General features: G+C 51.5%; 1 protein-coding gene across 1 annotated transcript in view; it reads right to left on the bottom strand.

Annotated features, from left to right (window-relative positions):
• Nucleotides 1-24231, bottom strand: part of Lgr6 (leucine rich repeat containing G protein-coupled receptor 6) — a 116730-nt gene extending 92499 nt beyond the window's left edge. Inside the window, exon 1 of the mRNA XM_050147849.1 lies at nt 23834-24231. Coding sequence (XP_050003806.1) covers nt 23834-24045 — 212 coding nt within the window. The 5' untranslated portion in view covers nt 24046-24231. The remainder of the gene's footprint in view (nt 1-23833) is intronic.
• Between the last annotated feature and the right edge of the window lie 1527 nt (nt 24232-25758).

Genomic DNA, 25758 nt, shown 5'->3' with positions numbered 1-25758 from the left:
AAGCTATCAGTGTTAACAATGTGAAACAGTGCTTAGTGAATACACCCTTAGTAATATCATAGTTATTTGACTGAATTACAGTTATTAATACACAATGACACATCTTATTACATACTTTTTCTGGAGAACCGGATTTTGGTAAGTGGCCATACTGGTCTTGAACTTGCCATCTTCCTGCTTTGGTCTCTGGTGTGCTTAGATTAGAGGTGGGCACCAGCATATAAGGCTGGGTAGCACACCCGCCTATGATGCTAAAGGACTTGGAAGCCATCTGCAGCACCAGAACAAATGAATAATGAACACAATAAATTAAGACTAAAAACAGCACTTCACGTGTCTGCAGAGCCCCCTCTGTGGCAGATACCTTGCCGACACTGCCTCCATTTGGTAGGCAAAAACAGATCTGGAGAGGAACCTGCAGGTTACTGCAGCACCCCAAAGAGGTCGAAACCCAGAAAGACTTCCGGCTTTCACTGTGGCCTCCTGCGTGTAGTCTTACTTCCTGAGACGACACCTTCTACTGAAGAGGACGTGGACACTATCATCTTCGAAATCCCAAACACATAAGACGACACCAAATTCTCTTGGAATTTTGCAGTTTTCAGAAATTTGCAACACAGATGTTGCTTCCCTTGGGAAAGTGCGTCTCTATCCACATAACAGCACAGACCGTTCTCTTGGGCTTTACACAAGATCCTATGTGAGAACAATGCTATGTTTTAAATAAAAAAAAACTATTTGCTTGGCTTTGTCATTTCTTGGCTCCCCCTTTGGTGACAGAATGTCTCCCAGTCTGCCTAAAAGTGGCAGGAGGGTTTTTGAGGGGGGAATCTAGAGGGGGCATGGAGCAGAAGGGAGAGGCTAAAGGGTTAGCAGGGGCTTGGGGTATTTGTGAGGAGGCTGCCAAGAAAAGGAGACATTTGTACAAGTCAGATTGTACCAGGGAGAGGCTGGAAACTCAAAGCATCAGCGGGTGGCCCAATTAATTAAGGTGGGGCCAGGATAAAGGCAAGGGGAGGGGACATTACTAAACTTCAGGTAGGATAGAAACATGCGCGCACGCACGCACACACAACTTCGTGACTGCAGTTAAAAGACCAGGGAACTTGGTGAATGTCACATCACCAGCACCTTTGTTGGTCCCCTCAAAGTCTGGAGGCCGCAGACGGGAAGCTGAAGAGAGAAAAGACCTGGAGAGGATGCTCCTCACGAAATCGCACCACCATAGCCAGCATCCCCTTTTTTCTTATGGAAAGGTGTTTGTTTTGTTTTGTTTTTCTGCCAGACATGGTAGGGCACTCCTATAATTCCAGCACTTGGGAGTCTGAAGAAAAAGGACTGGGAGTTTGAGGTTAGCCTGAACTACAGAGTGAGTTCTAGAACAGCTTGGGCTACGTGGCAGTATAAGGAAAGAAATACCACGTTGCAGCAGCAGCAATCTGGGGGCCTGGGCACCTGAGAAGAGTAAAGAGCAGACTGTGGTCGCTCCTAACCCTCAGTGCCATGGGGTAACCTCTTTGGGAGGAGCCAGGCCCTTCCCAGCTGAGCCATCCCAACACTGCTGTGTGAGGCTGCTAAGCTAGGGCCATTTACAGAGCCTCAGGTTCCAGACAAAAGTGACACAGAAAGTCAATTGCAAGGTGTGACTCCTGCCCCTTGGCCCTTTGCTATTACTCTTAGAGAGGCAGACGGAGCTGCTCCTAGCGGTTCTCTAACAGATGACCATCCTTAGGAGCATAGCGTGGTCCAAGGTTTGCACAGTGTGCTGCCCCTCTTGGCTCCTGCTTCCTCGCCAGACCTAGACCAGCTCGTCATCATCATTCCGTGGGTCAGCAATGACAATGCTCCTGCAAAGACACAACCTCTTCCTGACCCTTTGTGTAAGTTATGTCACCCGTCTCTGTCTCACCGTCCTCAACAGTGAGAGCTTAGGCAAGGCCTGGTGCATGGTAAACCAACACACATCACCTGTACGCATCGCTGCCTGCCCCCACCGCCCCAAAGCGCTAGTCCAGTGGCTTAACCGTGCAGTTCTGTGTCTTCTCAGTAAGCATTTATAAGTGGCTGCAGCATGCAGGCACCCGGCTCAGTGATGAAACCACAAAGTCTAACAATGTGTGTTCCCTGACCTTAAAGAACCAAGTCTATGGAAGACAATGACAACAGAGTGGACAATTAAAGCCTAAGTGACAAGCCCTTAGACTGGGACTTTAGAGTCATAGGGCCCTCTCCGACTAATCCCTGTAGCTTTTTGAGTCTGGTCCCTGAGGCTTAAGTCACATGGTCAGGCCACAGGATCCTGTCCTTGATTAGGAGCTGTCATCTCCTAGCCTCTGGTGGCACATTCCTGTGGCTGCTCTCCCCAAACAGTCTGGGAGTTCCACCACAGGTCCCAATTCTCTGTCCTTGCCACACACACACACACACCCCAGCTTCAAGGTCCATTTCCTTTCTCCCTTTTTTACGTTTTATTTTTATTTATGTGTGTGTGTCTATGCGTAGGTGAGTGTTCCAGGAGGGGGTGCTTGCTCAGGTGCTCTCAGAGGTCAAGGGAAGGATGTTATGGCAGTTAGGAGACACACAGTGGTGGTGGTGGGGGGGCTAGGTACTGAACTCAGGTCTTCTGCAAGAGCGGCAAGCACTCTTAACCACTGAGGCTCTTTCTAGCCCCACAACATTCATGGCCGTGCATCTGAGGAATTACCCACTGGGTCCTGCAAACCTTGGTTTCCTGCAACTTGCCAGCTCCTCTTCTAGGCCCCAGCCACAAGGTCATCGGGTCTCTGTTCTGCGGTGCTTTGCATGGGTGTAAAATCTAACTGCCCTTCCATACTGGAACCCCTTTAGAGAGTAATCCACGTCAACGTGGCCCAGACAGCCCTCCTGGAAGAACTGCCAGGGCCATCCCTGCGCCTCCACCCTACCGCAGGATTCTGGGATTCCACTACTAGAGCTGAGCAGAGTAAAAAGGACTAGGATAGTTGCAGCGGCAGCGAGGGGTGGAGTCCCGTCCCCCGCCCCCCCCAGCTCTGTCTGTTTATTTAGCTGAGGCTGTCATGAGGTCTTTATTCCTGGGGGACACAAGCCCTGTGTGTCTGGGTGGAGGACTGGCGAAAGGACCCCACCCCATGGTCCCGACCTAGCTGTGCTCACACAAATCGAGTCTCCCCCATCTGGAATCAAAGGGGTGCCAGCGTTTTCACTGGTGGGAGGGGAAGCCAAGGCAGGCTAGTGACAATCCGGGACTCAGTGGGGGTTGGGCGTGTGGGGAAACCTTGGCCTGGCTGCACCTGGAAAGCCAGCCCAGCCGCCCGCCTGTCCCACACGCATTAAAGGGCACCTCCTTCCTCCCGGGAGGGCAGCCTGAGGTGTTCAAACTTGGTCTGGATTCGGCGGGAGTGCCCGGTGACTGCTGCCCCTGCGGTCCACCTCCCCTCTTCCCACCCACAGCGCTGGCACCTTCTAGGTCTCATTTAATTCGATCCGTTTTTTTTTTTTTCACGGACAAAAGAATGAGCATTCTCTTCACAATACGGGAGGAGATGAAGACTGGGCAATGCCACGCGGCCTCCAGGTCACACAGCCGCCGCAGCGCGAGCCCATGCGGTTTCGTTCTGCTGTGCCCAGGCGCACCTGGATACAAGGCCATCCAGGAGGGTGCCACCCATACCGTAGATCTCGGGGTTTCCTTCCCGGGACCTCGTGGAGCTTTCAGGAGTTCGGTGCCATCCCCCCCCCCCCATCCAGACCCACCTGCGCAGACCGCGCCTATGGCCCCGCCCCTGTGGCCCCGCCTGCCGCCCGGCGGCTCGTGTGCTCTGAGCTCCATCCAATCCCTGAGGCCTTCTGTGCGCTACCCTTGCCCATCCGGCCCACGCTGATCCACTCTTGTTCTGTTGCCTCTGCCAGCGTGGCCTTCCCTATACATGGCGCCCCTCTCGCCTACCCTTTTCCTCAACCCTTTACCTATTTGGTTCATCACATATGTAGAAAGACTAGATGCAAGATCCAGGTTCAAAACTCCTACCTAGCAGGAAGCCTTTCTCAGCCTTGAGCCCCAGTAGCTCACGCGGCAGCTGGGCGAGTTTCTCGGCCTTCTATTAGGGAGTACTCTGTTGTCAGAGAGCCACTTTGTGGCCTGGCACCGACCCTGAACAGTGGTTTGATGGTCGCAAGGTTACTTACCCCTCTGTGTGCCTCGGTTTCTGGGGCTAAGAAAAGTATTATCGTCCTTCCTAAGTGAACTGTTGTGGGATTTAAGTGGTAGAATCCAGGTGCATGAGGGTATTAACACGGCTCACCAGAGCATTCCTCCCTTCAGGGGCATTCACCCCCCACCCCCAACACCTCCATCCAGAGAAGCAACGCAGCAAAGTGAGCAGAGATGGCAAGATGGCAGGGGAGGGCGTTCTGGGTCAGCCCTGCCCTTAGGAGGCACCAGCTGCTGCTTCTCTCTGCGGTGCCACCTGCCTCGCCCCTGATCTTCTCTTCCTTTGATCTTCTGATCTCTGGCCAGGGTCTCCCAGCCAAAGGCATTCCTGTCTTCCAGCCTCCTCCAAGGAAAGGCAAAGGGCTGGGCTCACTCCGTGCCCCTGCCCCTCCCTCCTCCCCCCCTCCCGGCTGTGTGGAGCCTCAGGGGTCCTTGGATCAGGTAACCGCCAGGTCCACCTGAGGTGGTAGGGGGGTGAGGGTGGTTTGGGGAAAGAAGGGGAAAGAAGAAAGGAAGCCCTGGCTCCCGGAGCTACTCCAGGCTCAGCACCTTAGCTGGACCAGATCCCTATGGAAAGGTACCCGGGGTCAAGGTCTTTGTTCTCAGGTCCTGGCATGTAAATCCCTTGTTGAGTACACAGGAAGTGTGAGCGCCTGGTATGAAAAGGAGAAAGGACAACTCCTAGTCCTCAGGACTCTGGGTCTGAGGGCACTGCCCATCTACTGTGGACAGAGCTCAGAAAACTGGCAGTAGGGGACTCTCACAACTGCCAGCCAAGGTAACATCAGAGAGGTCTTCATGGAGGAAGCTGGGTCTGGGAGCCTAATTCCTCATCAGTAAATGCCCAGACCTAGGGCTTGCTAAGGGAGAGATTAAAGTGGGTGTGTAGGAGGGCCATGGGGATAGTGAGGTGGATAAACAGTTCACACACACACACACACACACACACACTCACAAACTACAACTGTATGGCTTCCTGGGAACTGTGAATATGATATTATTAGGAAAACGTGTTTTGTAGGTATAGTAAAATGACAGATTTGAGAAAGCAAATCTATCCTGTAACCTCCGGAAGGGCTCGAATCTGTTGATATTTGTCCATAATATACAAAGGTAACACATGCCAAATAAATAAATAATAAAAAAAGACAAGGTGACATTGTAGTGGTATGGCCACAAGAAAAGCAAAACTCCAGCCCAGTGGTGGTGGCATGCGCCTTTAATCCCATCCAGCACTCGGGAGGCAGAAAGCAAATGTATGTCTGTGTGTTAGAGGCCAGCCTGGTTTACAAAGCGAGTTCCAGGACAGCCAGAGCTACTGTTACACAGAGATACCTGGTCTCGAAAAAACAAAATAAAAAAGGAAGGAAAAAAGAAAGAGGGGGAAAAAGAGAAAAAGAAAAGAAAGCAGAAATCCCCCAGCAGAGGTGTGACGGGATTCTGGCTCCAGAGCTGATAACTTCTGCTTTAAGCCACCAGAGCTGAGGCAGTGTACACCCCCCTCACCATGGGATCCTCCTGTCCTCCCCCTCTGCTAACCCCCATCACTTCCCTGTCTTGTAGCTCAGGCCAAGCCAGTGACCCATCTCATACTTTCCGTCTACAATAGTCACCCCACCTCCTGAGACTCGTCCTGGGTCTACTCTGACCCAGCAACTCCCATCCTGGGCATCTCACCAACAGACATGCATCTGTGTGCTCATTAAACATCCGTACAGAACGACTCTTAGCAGCGATAGTCATAACAGCCCAAACTGGGAAGTGCCCAACACCATCCACAGCAGAATGGACAAACTGTGCTCTATTTGCCCGTGTGAATACCACGCAGCCATGAGGCTGAGCAAATGAAGATGAGCAGCCATAGGCGGGAATCACAAACACACAGAGGGAAAGAAGCCAGATTCAACAAAACTCCCCTTTCCGTAAAGCTTAAAGCCAACACTGAAATCACCATCCTAGCTGCCCCTGTGGGTAGATGGTGTCCAGAAAAGGGCATGGGAGTTGAGGGCTTGCACAGAGATGGTGATGTTCTGTTTCTCTGAGTGCTGGTTACACAGTGTATTCACTGGCAAGAATGTGCCAAGCTCTCAACCTATGCTACGTACTCTTTTCTGCAGTGTGTATTGAACTTAAAAGCTAGAGGAGCGTCTTTTATTTTGTAGTACTAAGGGTGCAGCCCGTGGTCTTGAATGTGCTAGACAAACACATACCAGTGAACTATCTAAAAGTTAGCTTTTAATACTTTTTTTGAGCCAAGCATGGTGGCACACACATGTAAAGCCAGCACTCGATGGCAGGAGAACCAGGGGTGTAAGGTAATCTTTGTCTAAAGAATGAATCTGAGGTAGCTTGGGCTACAGGAGATCTTCTCTAAAATCACAAAATTGGGTTGGGGAGATGACTCAGATGATAAAATGCTCGCCACATAAACATGAGGACCGGGGTTTGGGTTCCCAACATTAAAAAGTCAGGTACATCTATGACCCCAGCTCTGGAGAAGCAAAGACCAGAGGTTCCTCGGGCCTGCTGGCCAGTCAGTCCAGCCAAATCAGCAAGCTCCCGGTCCAGAGAGAGACCCTATCTCACATATATACACACATGCATGCATGCATACATACATACATACGTACATACATACACGCGCATGCATGCATACATACGTACATACACATGCATACATACACATACATACATACATACATACATACATACATACATACATACATACACAAACAAGGCAAGGTGGGGCTAAAGAGATGGCTCAGCAGTCAAAAGTACTTGGTGTTGTTTCAAAGCACCTGGGCTCAGATACCAGCACCCACATGGCGGCTTACCTACCATCCTCAGTTTTAGTTCCTTTTTTAAACTCTTTGGGTACCAGATACACATGTGCTACACAAACATACATGTGGTAAAACATTCATGCACACAAAATAAAATAAACAAACAACTTTAAACAAGGTGGTGAGGAATTGAGGAGATGCCTTAGACTGACCTCTGGCCATTACATGCACAAGTGTGTGTGTGTGTGTGTGTGTGTGTGTGTGTGTATACACCAATGACACACACACACAGGAGCATGCACGCACACAAAACTTAAAACTTGAAACTATAAAAGTCTTCCAGCAGGGTCTGGAAAGATGGCTCAGTGGTCAAGAGCATTTGCTATTCTTCAGAAGGCAAAGAACCTGAGTTCAGTTCCCAACACTCACATAGGAGGCTCAAACCCCCCTGTAACTCCAGCTCCAGGGGATCAGATGCCCTCTTCTGGACCCTCCAGGTACCTACACATCTGTGGTATAAACACACATACACAGGAATAAAAATAAATCTCTTTTAAAAAATAAAAAGAAGTAAAAGTCTTCAACAAACTTCAGGCAGGGACAGGTATATATCCTCTATATCCATGGTAACTTGTGAGTACTTCTTAGGTGTTAGCTCGCTGAGCTGAAATGCAATGTTTATTTTTGGTGTCTCAGTTTCATCTTTCTTTTCTGTGTAGCCTTTGTACCTTAAACTAACTCTGGCACATAATACTTAATAAACAGCTGGGAGTCACTGGCATGACCAAGGGCATCAGAAGCCCCTGATTTCCCTCCCAGGGCTCCCAGGTATCCGATCCGGCTCCCTGGACCCTTACAGCATTCCACATGAGACACAGTCCTCCCTTCCAATGGCCCACCCTGGACATCCCCTGGGTGCTCCCATGACCAGCCTGTGCACATCTCCTGCCTGGTGTTTAAATGCTTAGGATGGCATTGTCTGACCTACCAGCCTGGGGTCTCTCTAAACACAGAATGCAGTTCTTACTCATCCTTCAGAGACTGCGAAGGTCAGGCACACCCTTGGGATTCAAGCACCCATCTCCTCGAGTCCCAGGAACCCTCTGCTCAACCCAGCCTAGGGGTGGGGACATGTCTTTGTTCATCTTAGCCTGTTTAGAACAGGGTGGAAATTTTCAAAAGAAGTCTTCCTTTAAACATAAAAAATAAGGGGAATGAATAGGAAAGGCCAAAGCCTCCGAGTGAAAGGCTTTATAGAACAGATGTCTCACTCCAATGAAACCCAAGCCTGGCCATGAGCTGGCTGGCTGGCAGCTTAAGAGGCTCCCCACTGCGGCTCTGTCCTCACCGCAGCCGTCTGGGTCGGATGCCACACCTCAGGCTCCTGCCCACAGTGGAGCCAGGTTAGTGCCACCACCTGTCTGGAGAGAGCTCCCTCGATCCCCACCCTGTCTCTCCAGAAAGTCCATCTGCTCCAGCCGGAGCCAGTTTCTGCTCTGTAGCTCCTGGCATCGGGCCCTCGGTGTATTCAATCTTCCATTCATTCGCTTGTTTATCTCTTCATTCACCCCACCAATACCGCTGAACCACCGCACGCAGTGAGGCTGGTGCCTGCACTGGGGATGCCTTTGGTGCACTGGTGGCCAGGGCTGTTTTCTTGGGGCTCTCACCCTAGCTTGAGAAACGGACAAGTACACCTTGGAGAGTCCAGGTGAGGGTCCCAGGATCGTGGAAGATGCAGAGGGGCATCTTCTCCAGAGTTGGGGCCTGGGGAGGGTTTTCTGGAGGTAGCTACATCTCAGGCAACTCTGCATATCTGGGATAATCTGATGCTTTCCTGACGATCTCCAAAGTCTCCCAGATGTGCAAGCTTCTTGTCTGTCCGAACCTGCTTCTTAACCATGGTCTGCAGTAACTCAACAGTGGTGTCCACCGGCCTCTGCCTTACAATCCTGGTCGTGAACCAATGATGCTAATGAAGCCTCACCTAAGCTCAAGTAGTTAGGAGAGACAGGGTCTCTCACGGAGACCTGGGCTTGCCAATTAGGTTAGGGTCTCTGTCCAAGAAATCCAGGAATCCCCTTGTCCCTTCCTTCCCGAAACTGAGATCATAAGCATCATCAATCACACTTGGCTATTTTAAAAGGGTAGATGCCGAGGACCAAACTCAGGTCCTCATGCTTATACAGCCAGCATTTTACCGACTGCACCATCTCTCCAGCTCCTGAGAGAGGCCTCTGGCTTCAGTACTCACATACACATGTGCACATGCATACACACGTGCATGAGGGTGCAAGCACACACATGGGGTGCAAAGGTCATGGTGATACGCGCCTGCAGTCCCAGCACCTGGGAGGCTGAAGCAGAAGGATCACTGAGTCCAGCCTGGGACACTGTCTTAAAAAGAAAGTACTGGAGGTAGCTTCTGGAATTTTCTAAGCCAATTTCACAGTAGATGGGTAAGAGCCTGGCATTTTCCCTCTCTCTCTTCAGCACCTATTCTTACATCACCATAACATCGGGTGTATCATGTCTCTGGCTCCTTTGACTTCAAACTTTCTTTTCAAGTTTTTAAATATTTTCATTTTTTAAATATTTTTCAACCATTTTTTTTTTTTTTTGCCCTAAGAGTTGAACAGGTTGACACAGTAGTATGTTAACATCCCATAACCTAAATAAATTTCCTGGCCAAGGGTCCCAGAAGTGGCTAAAACCCTGCCTCGCTCCCACTCACCCACTCTGCCCCTTTACATGTGCTGAGGTCACTGGTGTAGGGGCACCGCCCAGTTGCAGCCCAATGGCAGGTGTGCTGCAGGGATGTGAGCAGAGTCTTGCATATCGAGAGGTTCTCCAACTCCTCCGCAGCAGGCAGACCCTGGGGGATGCCCAGGCCATTGTGTGGCATCTCTGAAAGTGCCTGTATACCAGGTTACCTTCCTCATAGACAAAGAGCCCATCTCACCAATGCCTTTGGAACTAACAGCAGGGGCTAGCTGTTGCCTCTGTCCTAGGAAAGAAGCTTGGGAAAGAAGAATAAACTTGGGGGAAAGAGTCATCGCAGCTGGAAGGGAGGATACTAGGAAGAACTTCCCAGCATATTCCCAAAGTCAAATGTCTAAGCAAGTGTGTGGTGGTGGTGGAGTGGTATTGTGTGGCCTGTTCTGCCCACCTGTAGATCCCAGCTAAGTCAGAGGCCTCGCAGAGGCCGGAGCAGAGCCACAGGTGGGCTCCTCAAGCCCAGGTCCGGAAGTTCTAAATGCTCCTCTGTAGCTTTACTTTCTACCCTCCGCGCATCTGAGGCTCCAGGGCTGTGTGTTGATCAGCACCAGGCATCCGAGGGCTGACCCGCTATTTCCCAATGCCAGCTCCACTACTAGTACACCCGGGACCACGAATGGCATCCTTCACTCCCACGCTGGTACGTCAGGTGAGAGTGGGGCAGGGGGGGGGGGAATCTGCATTCCAAACATGTAGGCATTGTGTCAGCATGAGTGAGCATGCATGAGGGCGTGGGCACGCGCGCGCACGCGCACACACACACACGCACGCACGCATGCCCGCACACACGCACGCACGCACGCACACTCATGCTCTGTCCTAACCCTGGGATTTCAAGTCTCAGGCACTGAACATCGCAAAGGGAATGGGGGCTGGCTCCTCTTGACAGCTCATCTTTCATTGGCTGTCTTAAATTGTCTCTCCACACCTTCCTTACATCCTTATTCGTCTTTATTATATTCTGGGTCAGGAGCTGTTGCCTGCAGGAATTGGGCCTGAGGAGATCAGGTCTCTGCTAGGGCCTCTGATTCCAGCTCTACAGAGGAAAGAACAGACCCAACGCTATAGACATATAGGGTCAGGGGAGCTACAGACATAAGAGGAAGGGGCCGCATCCCTCCACACTGCAGAGAACACAGTAGCAGGAGAAGGCCAGTGGAGAGCAGGGTAAGCTAGCAAGGGTGGACAGCCAGGTAGGAGGGCTTTCCACACTTGAGAGTTCAGGAGGTACCTTCCCCCCGCCCATGGACTAGGAATGTCTATTACACAATGGTACCCCTTATCCAAGGGGGATTTATTTCAAGATCCCTCCTGTAGGTGTCTAAGATCTCATACAACAATCATACCACAAGGACATGTGCTCAACTATGTTCATTGTTTGCCATAGCCAGAACCTGGAAACAACCTAATTGCCCCTCGACCAAAGAATTGTTACGGAAAATGTGGTGCATTTATACAATGGAGTACTACACAGCAGGAAAAAATAATGACATTTTGAAATTTGCAGGCAAATTGATGGATCTATAAAACATATTGAATAAGGTAACCCAGACACAGGAAGACAAATATCATATGTACTCACTCATATGTGGCTTTTAGACATAAAGAAAAGAAAACCAGCCTATAATTCACAATCATAGAGAACCTAGACAACAATGAAGACCCTAAGAGAGACATACATGGATCTAATCTACACGGGAAGTAGAAAAAGACAAGATCTCCTGAGTAAACTGGGAGCGTGGGGACCATGGGAGAGGGTTGAAGAGGAGGTAAGAAAAAGGGACCGGAACAGAGAAAAATGTATAGTTCAATAAAATCAATTTAAAAAACTGAAAACAAAGATCTCATACAATATCAAAGCCTACATGCTATATAAATATTTTCTCCTCTACATTATTACTAAATTAAGCATAGTAATATACTATCAACAACAACTAACAATAAACTATAATAGAATAGTTATAAAAATATACTATAATAAAAATAAGTGAATTGCATACATTCTATCTCTTAAAAAATAGTTTATTATTGCAGGCTGTGGTGTTGCACACCTTTAATCCCAGCAAAGGCAAAGGCTAGGCAGACCTCTGTGAGTTCAAGGCCAGCCTGATCTACACAGTGAGTTCAAGGACAGTCAGTGCTACACAAAGAAACCCTGTCTCAAGAAAATAAATAAATAAAATAAAATTTAAAAAAATAATTTATTACACTTTCACCTTTTTTTACTTGAAGGAAGTGTTTTACAGCTTCTCTTTGGCGTATCCCGACTCACAGTTTAGCTGTTCTTGCACTTAGATCCATCTTTAAATAAATGAGGGGCTGCTTAAACCCAAGTCTAGCACTGCAGCCCTTCACGGTTGAACTGAGCACCAAAAGGCTACTGAGGGACGAGCAGGAAAGTAGTGTAAACCAGACAGAAACCCCGAGTACAGGAACCATTCAGAGCGCTGCCGAGATGGAGATGGCATGCGATTTCATCTTGCTATTGAGGATATCGCATCATTTTAAACTATGAACTACTTATTTCTGGGATTTTCCACGTAACATTTTCAGACCTTGTTTGGTCATGGATAACAGAAACTGCAGAAAGTAGAACCTTTAATAAGAAAGGACCACTATGCTGAGAAAGGATGCCATTGCCTAGCTGGCTGTGCCTGCTACTAAGTCTACACTCAAGAAATATTTATCAGTCGAAATAAAAGTAATAATTGCTAATATCCACTAACTATTATGTAACACCACTTTCCATGTGTCAGTTCAAGTGGTCCTCACAACCCCCATGAGGTGGGGTATCCTTATCAACTACACTCTATAGGAGGAAGTTAAAGGGCAGGACAGGAGTCCTTTGGGGAGTACTAAGCCGGGATCTGAACCCAGGCAAAGTGACTCTACAGGGTTGGTGCCCTTGATCACTCTGCTACACTGTCGGCACCAGGATGGAGTTTGTCATGCAGGACGCTGGCACACGTACCCTACCCTCCCATTAAGCCAATGCCTTTCCATCAGAGCTAGACCTGTCTCACTTGTCTCCCTGTGCCCACCTCAGTGCAACACACTCCATAGCCCTGGCCCCCTGCAGATGCCATTCTTAAACCAAAGATCACCTGGAATGCCCAGTCTTTCTTTAACCCTAGACCCCTCAGGTGCATCTGACAGAGGCTCACTTTTCTGCCCTGTGACATCCCACAGAAGGATGTCCCCTCCTCCCATCCCCCAATTACCAGACACAAAGGGGTCACTATCTTGGTTGTGGGAAAGTAATGTGTCTATTGTGTTACAAGTCACGGGGCATCCATTATACTGTTATAATTGTTCTGTTTTATTTTATTGTCACTGTGGGTGATATCGTCCAATGCTTAATTAATAAATTAAGATTCATCACGTAGAGGTACAGAGTACATAGAATCTGGTACTCTCTGAGCTCTTAGGCAGCTACTGGAGAATCTTGGAATGCATTCCTCTTGAGAAAGAGAAACCACTGTGTATACTAGACAGACCCTGGTCCATATGACGAAGGACACTGGGGGACAGACTACTTGGAATGGGAGTTAGGTCAAGGCAACAAACACCCTCGCTCTACAAACCAGAGTGTGAGGCTCTGATGTCCTACAAGCAGAGGGGGCGGCGGCATACTTGGCAGGATCCGGGGCAAAATGAAAATGCAAATCCCTTCATTTCAAAACCATCACTCCACACAGCAGTAGCAGAACGCTAACCCAAGTCAGGGACCTTCAAAGTACCGGGTCCTGCTCGGTGCTCCGTGGCAAGAGCATGGAGGGGTCAAGGCTAAGAGACTTGGGCCAAATTGCCCAGCTGGCAGGTGCTACATCCAGGTAACCCTGCTGGAGGGCTGGGGCCAGGGTGGAGTCAGTTACCTCAATTCTCTGGGGTCCTGAGCTCCTATCTGTTCTCAGGCAAGCAGGGTGAGAGCCCAGGTCCTGTCCCAATTCTCTCTTGCTTTTGTCCTAGACAATAGTTTGCCTTCCTTTCCTGTCTCCTGCCAGCCTCCTAACCTGCTGTGTCTACCACGATGGCACGGGATCTGTTCACAGCCCCTCCCTGACTCAACTCTTGCAATCCCAGACACTTGATCCAGCCTTTCCATCCTCAAACACCCACACTGCCCCAGATTTGGGGAAGACCGGAAGGGAGCAAAGACTAAATACATATAGGTGAACTGCCTGCGGCCCTATAGAGAGCGCCCCCTGCAGGTAGAGGCCCGTATTGTGGGTCTGCAAGTATGAATGAAGAGTGGCTGAGAAAATAGGGCTTAGAACATAGGCCCTGCCTGCAGGAGGCTCCCAGGCTAAAGGGAAAGATGGCCAGGGCTTAAAAAATCCGCTGCAGTAGTGGTACAGGCCTTTAATCCCAGCACTCGGGAGGCAGAGGCAGGTGGATCTCTGTGAGTCCAAGACCAGCCTGGTCTACAAGAGCTAGTTCCAGGACAGGCTCCAAAGCTACAGAGAAACCCTGTCTTGAAAAACCAAATAAATAAATAAATTCCTTCTTTTTGTTGCAGAGAAGTTCCGAATCTGATGGCAAAAAGGCCCATCAGAGAGACAGACATATCCCACACAAAGGGTTTGTAATACCACATCATAATATGCTCATGGGAAACAAAATCACATTCCCCGTGTGAAAAGCTCTTCCCTTAGGCAGGATCTCACTTCCTGCAGATCATCAGGAGAGACTTACACTACCTGGCATAGACCGTCTACTCCGGGGCCTGTGGTTTTTCTCTTGCACCACAACCGCCTCTCCAGGGATTCCCACATAAGGCATCGTTAGTTCAGCAGAGCTGCCCGCCCTCTGCCCTGCCTCCTGCTCTGCCTGCTGCATGCGGTTATCTGGCCCTGCCGCCTGCACTTCTCACTTCCCACAAGATGCCGCTTGTGTGCTATCTGTGCTCCTCTTATCACCCCCTTTGGAGCCTCAGGGGCAGAGGAGCCACAGGCGTGGACTGTGGAGTCCAAGCTCACCTCGCTGTGGCCCCTCCCCTCCCTTGTGGGTCTCCAGAGCCTCATCTGAAAGAGGAGATAGCAATGGCTGTGTCCTCACATGGGAAGTTCGTGTGAAGAACGCTGTGTGGTGCCTGGCAGGGAGCAAGCATCCCATCCATGTCTGTCCAGTAAATGAGTGAGTGCTCCCTACAACAGCCTTGAGTTCAAGCAGCCATTAACAAGGGGGTGCGGGGAACTGTGGGAGTTAAGGTGAGAGATGTCAGTAGAATTCACATGCTATGGGCTGCAACATACCCTCCTGACCTACACCATGCATGAGAACATGGAGCAAGCCACTGGTGGGGGCTGGAGACCTAGTGGAACAAAGCCCCTGAGTGGGCAACCTGCTAAGGCTTCTTTCTCTAGGACATGCTAAAAGCCTTTTGGTGGCAGCCATGTTGGGCCTGTTTCCCAGGAGCCAGCAGTAACAGGTGGAGAGCTATCCTCATCCCAAGTCATTCTGGAGCTGGAGTCAACCTTGATATACTGGGGCTTGTGTTTCTGGTTCCCCTGTATATTCCCAAATAGACGAAAACACTCTTTCCCCTTGCAGAGAACCCAGCAGTCTACTGGGTTAGGGTGAGAGGCCGCGATGACAACTCTGCCCTCACTGTTCCTCTCTCTTTCCCTTGGATTAGCCATTGGCCTTGGCCTTGGGCCTGGGGACCACTCCAAATCCCCGACACTGGTGCAATGGGAGACACTCAACACCTTCTTGCCACCTGCCTCAGTCTGGACACTCTCTCAGGGACACTCCCACCTTCCCCAACACCTCTAAGGGCAAAAGGGATGGGATGAGTGGCAGGAAGAAAGGATGGAGGGACTGTTTTCTAGAGCTAGCCTGCAGGATGTCACCCTCAGCAAAGTCCTAGGCAGGCAGAGGGAGGTGGGTGAGCCAAGGCACCCTTCACACCAGACTCCGCTTCTTCCAAACGCCTCTCCCAAGGGAAGACCAGAATCCCTGCTAACATAGCCGCCTTGTGCCAGCCGTGGCAGTGTGCCAAGCACTGTGCCAAATTACAAATGTCTGCCTCAGAGTTCAGTGTAACTATTTCCATTTTGAAGCTATGGAAAGAGGCTGAAAGAGGTAAAGAAACCATAGGCATGGGACCATGCACGCACCCGTGAGGCTAAGTTGAGGGTGTGGTGAGATTTAGGTCAGTCTAGGCTACACAACAAGCACCTGTTTTGAAAAGCTGTAGGGACAGGAGAGATGAGTTAGTGGTGAGGGGCACCAGCTGCTCTTCCAAAAGACCCAGGTTCCATTTCCAGTGTCCACCTGGCGGCTTACAGCTCTCTGTGGCGCCAGTGTCAGGAAATGCAGTGCCGCCTTCTGGCCTTCGTGGGCACCAGGCACACACATAGTACACAGATGTACATGCAAGCAAAGCACACATACATCTAAAAGTAAAACAAATTTCAAAGCCAAAAGCCAGGAATGTAGTTCAGTGGTACTCACCTAAAATGTGCAAGGCCCTGAGCCCAATCCCTGGTGAGTAAACACATACACACACATACACACACATGCTTGCACGCATAGGAGCTCTTTCCTCAACAGCAGTGGCTCCAGATGTGCCAGATGTTGCCTGGGGTTGGCGATGCCTGATTACAGAGAAGCACAATTGATTACCCTAACTGATAAACCTTGAACTGCTTTGTTTGTGTTATACGTGTGCCCTGAAAAAGAAGACAAAGGGCCCTGCTCTGGGACGTCCTACCTCAGAGAACGGTGCACAAAAGGCCATTGAGAAAGTGTAACCAAGTACCAGTGCGTGCTTAGGTATATGAGGAATCCATGTAATCCCAGCTTTCAGGGGGCTGAGAGAGGAGGATTGTGAGTTCAAGGCCAGCCTGGACTACATGGCAAAACTTTGTCTCAAACCAAAGCAAAAAGAAATTACAACTTAATTGGATACTCGCCCAGGGCTGATGGCTTTCTTTTCTCTTACAGGGTCCTCTGCCTGTAGGTAAAATGCTTCTGGTCCTCTGGTCCAAGCTCAGCCCCTTCTTCTGGCTTCCCTCGCCATACAAGGCCTCTCTCTCTGAGCACCTGCCAACCTCACCGTCACTCCTCCAAAGGTGCTCCCAGGATGACCCGGCTCCATGAACACTTGGCCGGTTTCCCTTAACGTGTCACCGTTTGCTGACTGCCTCACAGATGACTCCGCACACAGTAGGTCTCTGACAACACTGAGGATCATGTCTGCTCCAGCGAGGGTCTCACCCTCCCTAGCTATGGCTCTGGAATGGTTTGAAAGAAAATGGCCCCCAAAGGGAGTGGCACTGTTAGGAGGTGTGGCCTCCTTGGAAGAAGTGTGTCCCTGGGGAGTGGGCTTTAAGGTCTGTTCTGCTGAAGCTTCCCTCAGCACGACTGTCAGCTAACTTCCTGCTGCCTTCTGGTCAAGATGAAGCCAGCTCCATGTCTGCCAGCATACTGTCATGCTCCCCATCATGATGATAATGAACTGAACCTCTGAAACGGTAAGCTGCCCCCTCAGTTAAATGTTTTCTTTGTAAGAGTTGCCATGGTCACGGTGTCTTTTCACAGCAATAAAAACCCTAAGACACGCTCATTAATTGTACTGAACTCCAACACCTTCCCCTTCAAGTAACTACCACCGATGGGTCCCTAGAAGTCACTGCTGGTGCATGAGAGGGGATTGGCTCAAAGCACCGATACCTCTTCAGAAATAGGGGCCGGGACACAGGATTTCAGAGGCTGCTCGACCAGGGGTAGTAACATGCTCAGAATCCAGTCTGTCCTTGTGGAGCTCAGAGCCCTCCAGAGCTGACCTCCAGGGAGCACTATCCAAACTGGAGAGGGAGACTTGGTTCTGAGGAAGCACCAGCACCAGACATGACCAGATAGAGATCTTAGATTCTGAACCCCTCATTTTCCTCAAGATGAGCCTCACACAAGCCCCTCCCTCACAGGGTTTATAGTTGGTGCTTTAGGTAAAGTACTTGAAGGCAGCTCTTGCCACTTAGCAACTAACCAGGAAGTGGTGGAGGTTGCTATGGTCGATTAGGGGTGATAGTTAAGTCCTAACTAAGTCTGACCTGGCCCCAAACATGGACCTTCCTGACAAACTAGGGTACTTCTGGGATAATGTCACAATCAAGGGAATAAAAACTGTGACCTAGGAGCAGACAGGAGTGGCAGAAAGCCAGGCACACAGAGCTGCCGTGGCCACATTTCCAATTATCAGCGGGGCCTCTGATCCTGCTATGGGGCACTCATCCCTTGGAGGTCTCTGGAGGAGACAGATCCTGGCAGCTAAGAAAGGGCTGGGAAGGGACACAAAGGAAAGCTCTCCTCTGGAGGTACCTTGTCTTTGAGTGGCCGGCCCAGCCCCCACCTGCCCGCCACCAGCCCGCTGTGGCCTGCCCTGGCATAGCTCTGGGGGGCTCAGTGCCAAGCCCTGAGCTTTCCCCCCACCATGTCCTTTCACTGCTTCCAAAATAACTCTTTGCTCACTGCCCAAGTTTGGCTTCCCGGCTGTTTTTCTCCTCCTGGGACCTGTTCTCCCTTGTCTGAAGGGCAGCAGGGGAGCCCTGAATTATTGTTAGAAATTGCAGCTCTCCTTTTCCTTAGTGAGTGCAAAGGGGCTCCTACCATTCTGAGTCCCTAAGTCAATAAGCCCGTTCAGTTTGGCTAACAGGAGTTATTTCCAGGAGAGGGAGGGGTGGCAAGTGTTCCCCCACCTCCTACTCTTGCACCTTCCCAAGGTGACCAAAGCCCCAGAAGGACTCTCTGTCCTTGGCCCTGCTCCCAGTAGAACCAGTTACTGGCCTAAGGTCACACAGTCCAACATGGATGAGCAAAGAGGAGGTTCCCCCACGCCCTTTCAGGCAGGCTCAGCGCAGGAACCGAGCCTAGGCTTCAGCACCCCACCGCCTTCCTCAGGCCATACTCAAGAAAACGTATTCCACTTCTAAGGAGAACGCTGGCTCTCTGGGCAGCCTGACCTGAGAGCCCAGACTCTTCCCCTTTGGAGAGTCTCCCATCAGGTAGACTTGGCTGCTGCCCCTCCAGGCTGTGCACAGGGTGACTTCCTCCATCACCCAGCCCAGAGCCCAGGAGTAGCTCGGCTCCTTGGAAGCCCTGTTCCCTGAAGGTCAGCGGAGGGGGTTTAGTGAAGCAAGAAGGTGGTGGAAAGGAGGAACCCTCTGAAGGGCCCCAAAAGATGGAGCTCTTGGATCTCAACCATCCCCCTCTCTGGGCCTCATGGGGCACTTGTAGCTAAAAGTGCTGAGAGAAACAGAAACATCGCAGTCAATATTCCTTAAGTGTCAGTGCTATGAAAAGTGCCACCCGCGCTCCCCCGTCCCCTTCGCTCCTCCGGTCCTCCCTTCTAGATAGACACAAGTAGTGTTTCCATTTTAGGCTAAGAAATTGAAACTTTGGGCCTGGGGTGAGCTCCCCCCGCCCAACGTCAGGGTTGCCTTTGGCGGTCTCCAGAGCCTGGCATCCTACCAACAATACCCAGGGACACCCAAGTGGACCCTGTCTCCTGTGCGCTGTCCATCGTTTGTCACCTGTGGGCCTGGGCCAGTGCAGGAAGCAAGCCGTGGCATAAGGGACCATCCAGAGCGAGAGCTCACGGGAGGGGGAAGGTGGTGGTGCCGGGCGGGCTGGGGGCCAATTCTCTCTAAGCCAGGCTTTCTTCTCCGCCAGTGCCCCACCCAGCCGCGCCCGTGCCCACTGCTGCCAGAGCCCAGAGGTTTCCTTTTTCTTTTTGCCTAAGGCTGTCTCCTGCCTTTCCTTTGAACTGGGGTGTCAGCTCCCCCACACAGTCACTCTCCCCCAGCAACCCCCCAGGCTCCTTCAACAAGGGAGGGCCCTGGGGACACCACTTCCTGGAATTACTCCACCCCTCCTTTGCTCTCTCCTCTCCGCATTGGTCTGGGTGCTGTCTGGCTCTCCCCCTCCTTCCCCGATTTCCCACCCACTGCCAAGCCCTCTCACCGAGCTCACCCTGTTCCACACCGGCGTAGCGGAGGACCCTGGGTTTCTCTGCCTCTCCTTTTCTACTTTGCAGCCAAATGTGGGGCACAGAAATCCAGAGAACCCCGGGGACTTAGCTAGGGTCTCCCACCCACAGAGGGATTCGGGGTTGGAACTTGCGTACCCGGGCTTCCCAGCGAAAGTATGTCGGCTCAGAGTCTGCTGGAGAGGCAGCAGAGGCTTGACCAGGAAGGGAGCCTGGGAGATGAGGAAGAGAGCTGACAGTAATACCCCAACACACGCTCCCGGGGTCCAATGCTCCCCGACTGAGGCCACATGGTCTTCTGCTTGCTCACCGGACAGTCCTCTGTGGGCCCTGCCCGGCAAGCTGGAGGGCAGGCTAGGCTCTTCCCTTGGTCCCTCTCTCCCATTGCATGAAGCCAAGACTGTACCAGCAGCGAAGGGGCAGCAGTGAAGCTGTCCTGGTCCTTGCCAGTGACTCTCCTGCCATGGCCCTCAACACACAGAGAGACTTGCCCTACAACTCTCGTAGAAGGCTGCTTCTCCCCTTTCCAGTGCTAGCCCAGGGCCTCCTCCTCCTCCAGGAAGCCTTCCAAGAAATCTGCCTCCTGACTCTGGCTCCCTAATGTCAACACTAACTCTGTTCTTGCCACCCTACAGACCCTCTACCAAACCCACTGCAGATGCTACCTCAGTGAATCCACACACGTATTAGCTTCACTTATAGATGGGGAAACCAAGTCACAGAGATGCCAACAAACCCACTCAGGCTCACCTAGCACAGCCTTTTACACCAATGCCCATCCTGAACCCTTCTGTTCTGTTCTTCCAATACCCTGCCTCCATCTGTCTGGCTGCAGACATAGCCAGGCAGTGGTGAGGAATGCCAATTACCCTGAATCTACCTACACACAGGTGTGTGCACACACACCCTCACACACACACACAAGCGTGCTCATGCACACACGTGCACACCTGACCTTTCACACAAATCCTGTAGTTATCACGGCCGCTTGAAGGGAGCGAATTCCCAGAAAGCAGTGAGCAGTCAGGCACAGACCGAAAGCCCTGGCAAGCAGTGAGGAAAGAAGTGGGTGCTTAGGGGCAACCACCATGTCGGAGTCCGAGTGTTTACAGCCAGAGCAACAACCATGTTTCCAGAACACTCTCCCCAACACTTCTCAGCACTGGGGGGACTCCATGTAAATCCCCAGATTCCCCTACTCAGGCTCTGTTTGCTTAGCAAGCATTTGCTGCATGTGTATTTCTGTGTTCCTATGTGCTGGGTAGCACAGGGACACTTCTCATTCACAACGCCACAAACTGCAGTGCCCTAGAGCCAGGGGCTCCATCCTCCCCTCCATCCCTTTCCATAAGGCGCCTTGTGCAGAAGACACACAAAATCCAGCACATTTCACTGAGTCTCTCGCTCCATTGAGGGTGTGGGAAGCCTTTCTAAAGACATCTGAAGAACTGTGTATAAATGACTCCTAACTTTGATCAGACAGGGCTGGCACTGGGCCCCAGAGTGCTCATGAGTTTTGGACTTGTGTATCAAATAAATAGAAATAAAGGCTTTCTGATCTCCCCTGAAATTGGAATGGAAGGAGGTGGAGGCAGCCACTTCATGACAAGTACAGGTTAGGAAGGAATCTAACTGTCTTGGGGTGGAAAGCAGATATCAAGTAATTTATACTGAGATTCTTTCAAGGAAGCCATTAGAGGAACCAGCGGTGTCCTCTATGGCCCACAGGCAAGTCCTAAGACTGCCAAGAAGGGAAGGAGCCCCAAGATATCCCTGGCCTGGCTCCTCGAGGTTCATCTCTCCCTACCTTCAAATGCCTTTGCAGAGCCTGGGGCACGGAGAGCTCAGAACAATAATATATTTGATGCATAGGCCTGAAGACCCTGATTCCTAACCCCAGAAGCCATGCAAATGAGTGGCCATGGAGGTGGGCACTTGTGATTCCAGTGTGGAGCAGCGAAGACAGATCCCTGGGACTACCTGGCCAGCCAGCCCAGATCACTCAGTGAATGCCAGGTTAGTAAGGCACTGTCTCCGAAAGACATGTAGACAGCTCCTGGAAAGTGATGCCTAGGTTGACCCTTGACCTCCACACACATTGCACATGTACCTGCATACACATGTACACTGACACAGATCCAAACACACACACACGATATACAAAATGTCCTTGCAGTTCTCCTAAGGAAGCAAAGAAAGAAGACTTCATCTCTGAGCCCTGCAGACAGCAGATGCCCCTCCTCCATCACCCACCTGGGACCCCTGCACAGCCAAGGCCAGAGAGACAGTCTGCTCCACCTCCCTCCAACACCACAGATATTGCCATACCATTCCCTACATCACCACCGGACCCAGCACGTCCTTCTGCCCTCAGACACACTCTTAAGCCTTAGAATAAAAGAATTTCCTTAACACCTAGGAGGGCTCAGGAAGAGCTCAGAAACCCTCACCTCCTCTAACCCAAAGATGCCTCACATCAGAGGGCACCAGGTCAGAGTGCCAGGGAGCTGCTGTCAGTGTGGACAGTCGGACACTTAGATTCCCAAAGTGAAACTCTTTTCCTCTACCCCCAAGTCCTGCCAGGAAGAGGCCCACAGATTAATAGAGAATATCTTGCATGCTGGAAGGTGGCCTGACCTGCCAGCCTCTGGAAGGGCCTGTATCCTCTGCCCCTTTCACACAGGCAAGGGGTCTCTCTTCTGCTGTCCCAAAAGAAGGCTCAATAGAAGTTATTTCTAAACTCCTTTTGGCCATCAGCCCTGTCTTCCAACAAGACAATGGCACAGATATCTAATATGTAAAACTGATAGAAATGGGGGCTTCTGGAGGGCACTGCAGGAGTGGGCCAGAGCCCCTGTACTCTGGTGCTGGGGTACCCTCCGCTCTGCTATGCATTCCTGTGCTCACCTCTCCCTTCACCCTCTAGGCTGGACAGGACTTGGTTTGCCCTTTTGAATTAGGGGTACTTTTCATTCCTCACTCCCTTGAGCACACAACTGTGTTTTTGGAGTGACAGAGAGTATTCAAATGGGGGCTGTAGAGATAGAAAAAAAAAGCCTCATAGGGGCTCACAGGATCCCCACACTCACCAGGACACTGCTGATCTCAGTGCACCCTGGCCACTTGCTGAGACTTTTGGTACAAGCCCAACTCCCTCTTCCTTGGCACTATCAGTTCTAGGACCCCAAAGATGAGAGCGCCTCTCCCAGGCCTGAGGGAGCTCTGGGAATCCTACCCAGGCTTTTCCACCTGTTTGCCTTCCTCTGAGGGAAAGCAGGGAAGGGCAGAGGTTTCCTCCTCTGGGAACAGGGGTGGAAGCCAGGTGGTCTGGGATGTGCCCCCACTCTCTCCTGCCCAGGTAGGGAGCAGCTACAGCCTCTGGTTCTTTGATTCTGAGACAGCTACCCCGAATAGGGTCCCCTTCATAGATCATCTCACCCCAACACAGACTCTAAAAATGTTTCTCTGGTTTTCAGTCTCAGAGCCTGCCCACAAATTAGTGTCTCTAACTCAGCCTCCAGGGACATGACTTCAGGGAGGCCTGGGGAGGGGGCAGGAGACCTCCACACAAGAAGATAGTTCCGACAAAATCCCTTTCTAAAGAGAGCTGGTGTCAAGGACCCCTCAAGAAGGCCACCTGCCTCAGTGGGACAGTTCTTGCCGTGGCAGAGGAACCTGTTTCCACTCTACTGGGGCACACTCCCCTCTCCTCAGACTTATGCCTTCATCAACCCTCCTGGACACTCTTCTGCTGGGGAAGACAGCTAAGGAAGAGACTCCCCCGCCCCGTGTTCCCCCATTTTCTTGCTCAGAATTCACAGCCCACTTTGCCAGGCCTGGATTCCAACACTGAGCCTATGAGGGTGGGGAGCACCTGGGAAAGAGCAGAGAGGCTCGGGCTCACTCCTTGCCTTGCCCTTAGTTTCCTAAGGACTCTCCTCTGCTCCCCAGTCCTTCAGTCTTAGAGGGAAAGATCCCTCCTGGGATGCTCTTGTCCCAGGGCACCAAACCGTGTTTGTTGGGTAGGCAGCCATCAGGAATAGCAGGAACAAGCAGGTGAGTACTCACAGGTAAGCCGTCAGGGGGTCCAGGTCCCCTGGCACCACTGAGAGCCCAAGCTCGGAGCAGTCAGCTGACAACATGATGCCATCCTCCTGGCAATGGCAGGGAGTAGGACAGGCGGGACGCCCTGGGCCAGGCTGGGGGTCGCTGCCTGCAAGCACCGAGGCGCACAGCACAGCGCAAAGCCACAGCGTCAGGAGCCTCAGCGGGCTGTGCATCTCGGCGGCGGGCGGCGGGGGCACCTGGCGGGCGCTCGGGCGGGCGGGAGCGCAGAGCAGTGAGCGCGCGGCTCACCTCCTGGTCCCGGGCGGGCCCGAGGGCTGCGCCGTCGGTGGGACCGCCCTCGCTCTACTTGGCTTGGGTGCGGCGGCGGCAGCAGCGGCGGGACGGTGCAGTCAGAGAGGGGCAGGCATTGTTGAGTGATCTTCGTTATTCAGTTTCACAGGCTGGGCTTGGCAAGGGAGGGAGACACGGGAGGGGGGGTGGGAGGAGGAGTCAAGGAAACTTTCTACGCGGTGACTCGCTCCCCTTCCCTCCTTCCTTCTCGGCTGGCAGGATTTCATCCAGGGGGTTGGGGAAGACGAAGAAACCGAAGAAACCCAAAGCTAGGACCAGTCAGCACATAGGAGACTAACACTTGTTGGGAAAGGGTGACCCAGAGCCCCCCAGGCTCAACTGTGGGGTAAAATTCCTCTTGACTTTGGGAACAACCATGGGCTCTCAAGGGACCAGAGAAGGCCTTCAGGAAAAGACCTCTGAGTTCCACAGACACCAGTACCACTACTAGATTTTATGTTGAAGGGAAGAGAGACCCGAGAGAAAGAGATGTTCGAGGTCACACGACTGATGGGGACAGCCTCGGAACTAGCGCTCAGGTCATTCCTCTGCATCCTAACCTGACCAGGGGAGGAAGGAGGTCCTAAGCTGAATGGTTCCTTGTAGGTTGGCGGTTGGAATGAGGAGGGAGCCCTCGTTGAGGAACCACGCCCTGACACAAAGAAACTGAAGTGGATTCTACCGGCTGCGTAGGGCATGGTTATGAGCTCGTGCAGGCTGTCAGATCTGAAGTCTGAAGATCACCTTGATCTCTGGACCCAGGATCTGTGGGCTGCCTCTGGTGGCCACAGCTGGTTGCCAGAGCTTGCCAACGAGTCGGTGGATTGGCGCCACCTGGAGGCTCAGTGCTACAGTTGCAGCTACGCCACCTAAGGGTCCAATTCCTTCCATAATCCATCCCAGGACCTTGGAGAGCAAGGGAAATGAAGGCTAAATCTCAAGACCCTGTTCTCAGGCTACACTGGATTTAGTGGTGCTTTCTTCATGTGTCCTTTCACTTTCTCTGGTTTCCAGATCTTTCTCTGAGTCAAGTCCCAGGGTAGAACTAGGTCAGGTTGGAACCCTTTTTGCCCTGACTCCCTATGGTCCACACCAGAAACAAGAGGACCCCAAAGGAGCCAAGATGCCGTCCACACTTCACTTCTATACTCAAAACATTCTCATCAATCCCTCTCCATCCTTTATGGATACTCTGGGACTGATGAGGAGAGAGTCGCACTCTCAGATCAAGAAACCAGAAGAACTCTACTTCCAGGACGCCTTGATTGATAAAAGTGGAAAACGAGCCCCTAGGAAGGTCACAGAAAGGTCCTCCTTGGCCATGCAAACCTGTAGACAGAAGCCCCCTCCCCCCATATTTCCCATCTCACTTATCCCATGCCTTCACCTTGGCTCTACCTACCTACACACACACACACACACACACACACACACACACACACACACATTCCCACCCATAATGCTTCAGGCCTCCTGGCAAGGCTGAAAAACCACACTTGGGCCTCATTCCACCCCTGTAGCAGCCCTCTGAAGTGGGCTTGGGTAGCTCAGAGCTGAGTTTCCAGCCTGCCCATGGAAGGGTCAGCCAGGGGCCA

This window comes from Alexandromys fortis, unplaced genomic scaffold, assembly GCF_014885135.2.
Source record: "Alexandromys fortis isolate MF-2015 unplaced genomic scaffold, M_Fortis_MF-2015_v1.1 scaffold_58, whole genome shotgun sequence".
Taxonomy (NCBI): Eukaryota; Metazoa; Chordata; class Mammalia; order Rodentia; family Cricetidae; genus Alexandromys; species Alexandromys fortis.
This window is presented reverse-complemented; position numbering and strand designations above follow the sequence as displayed.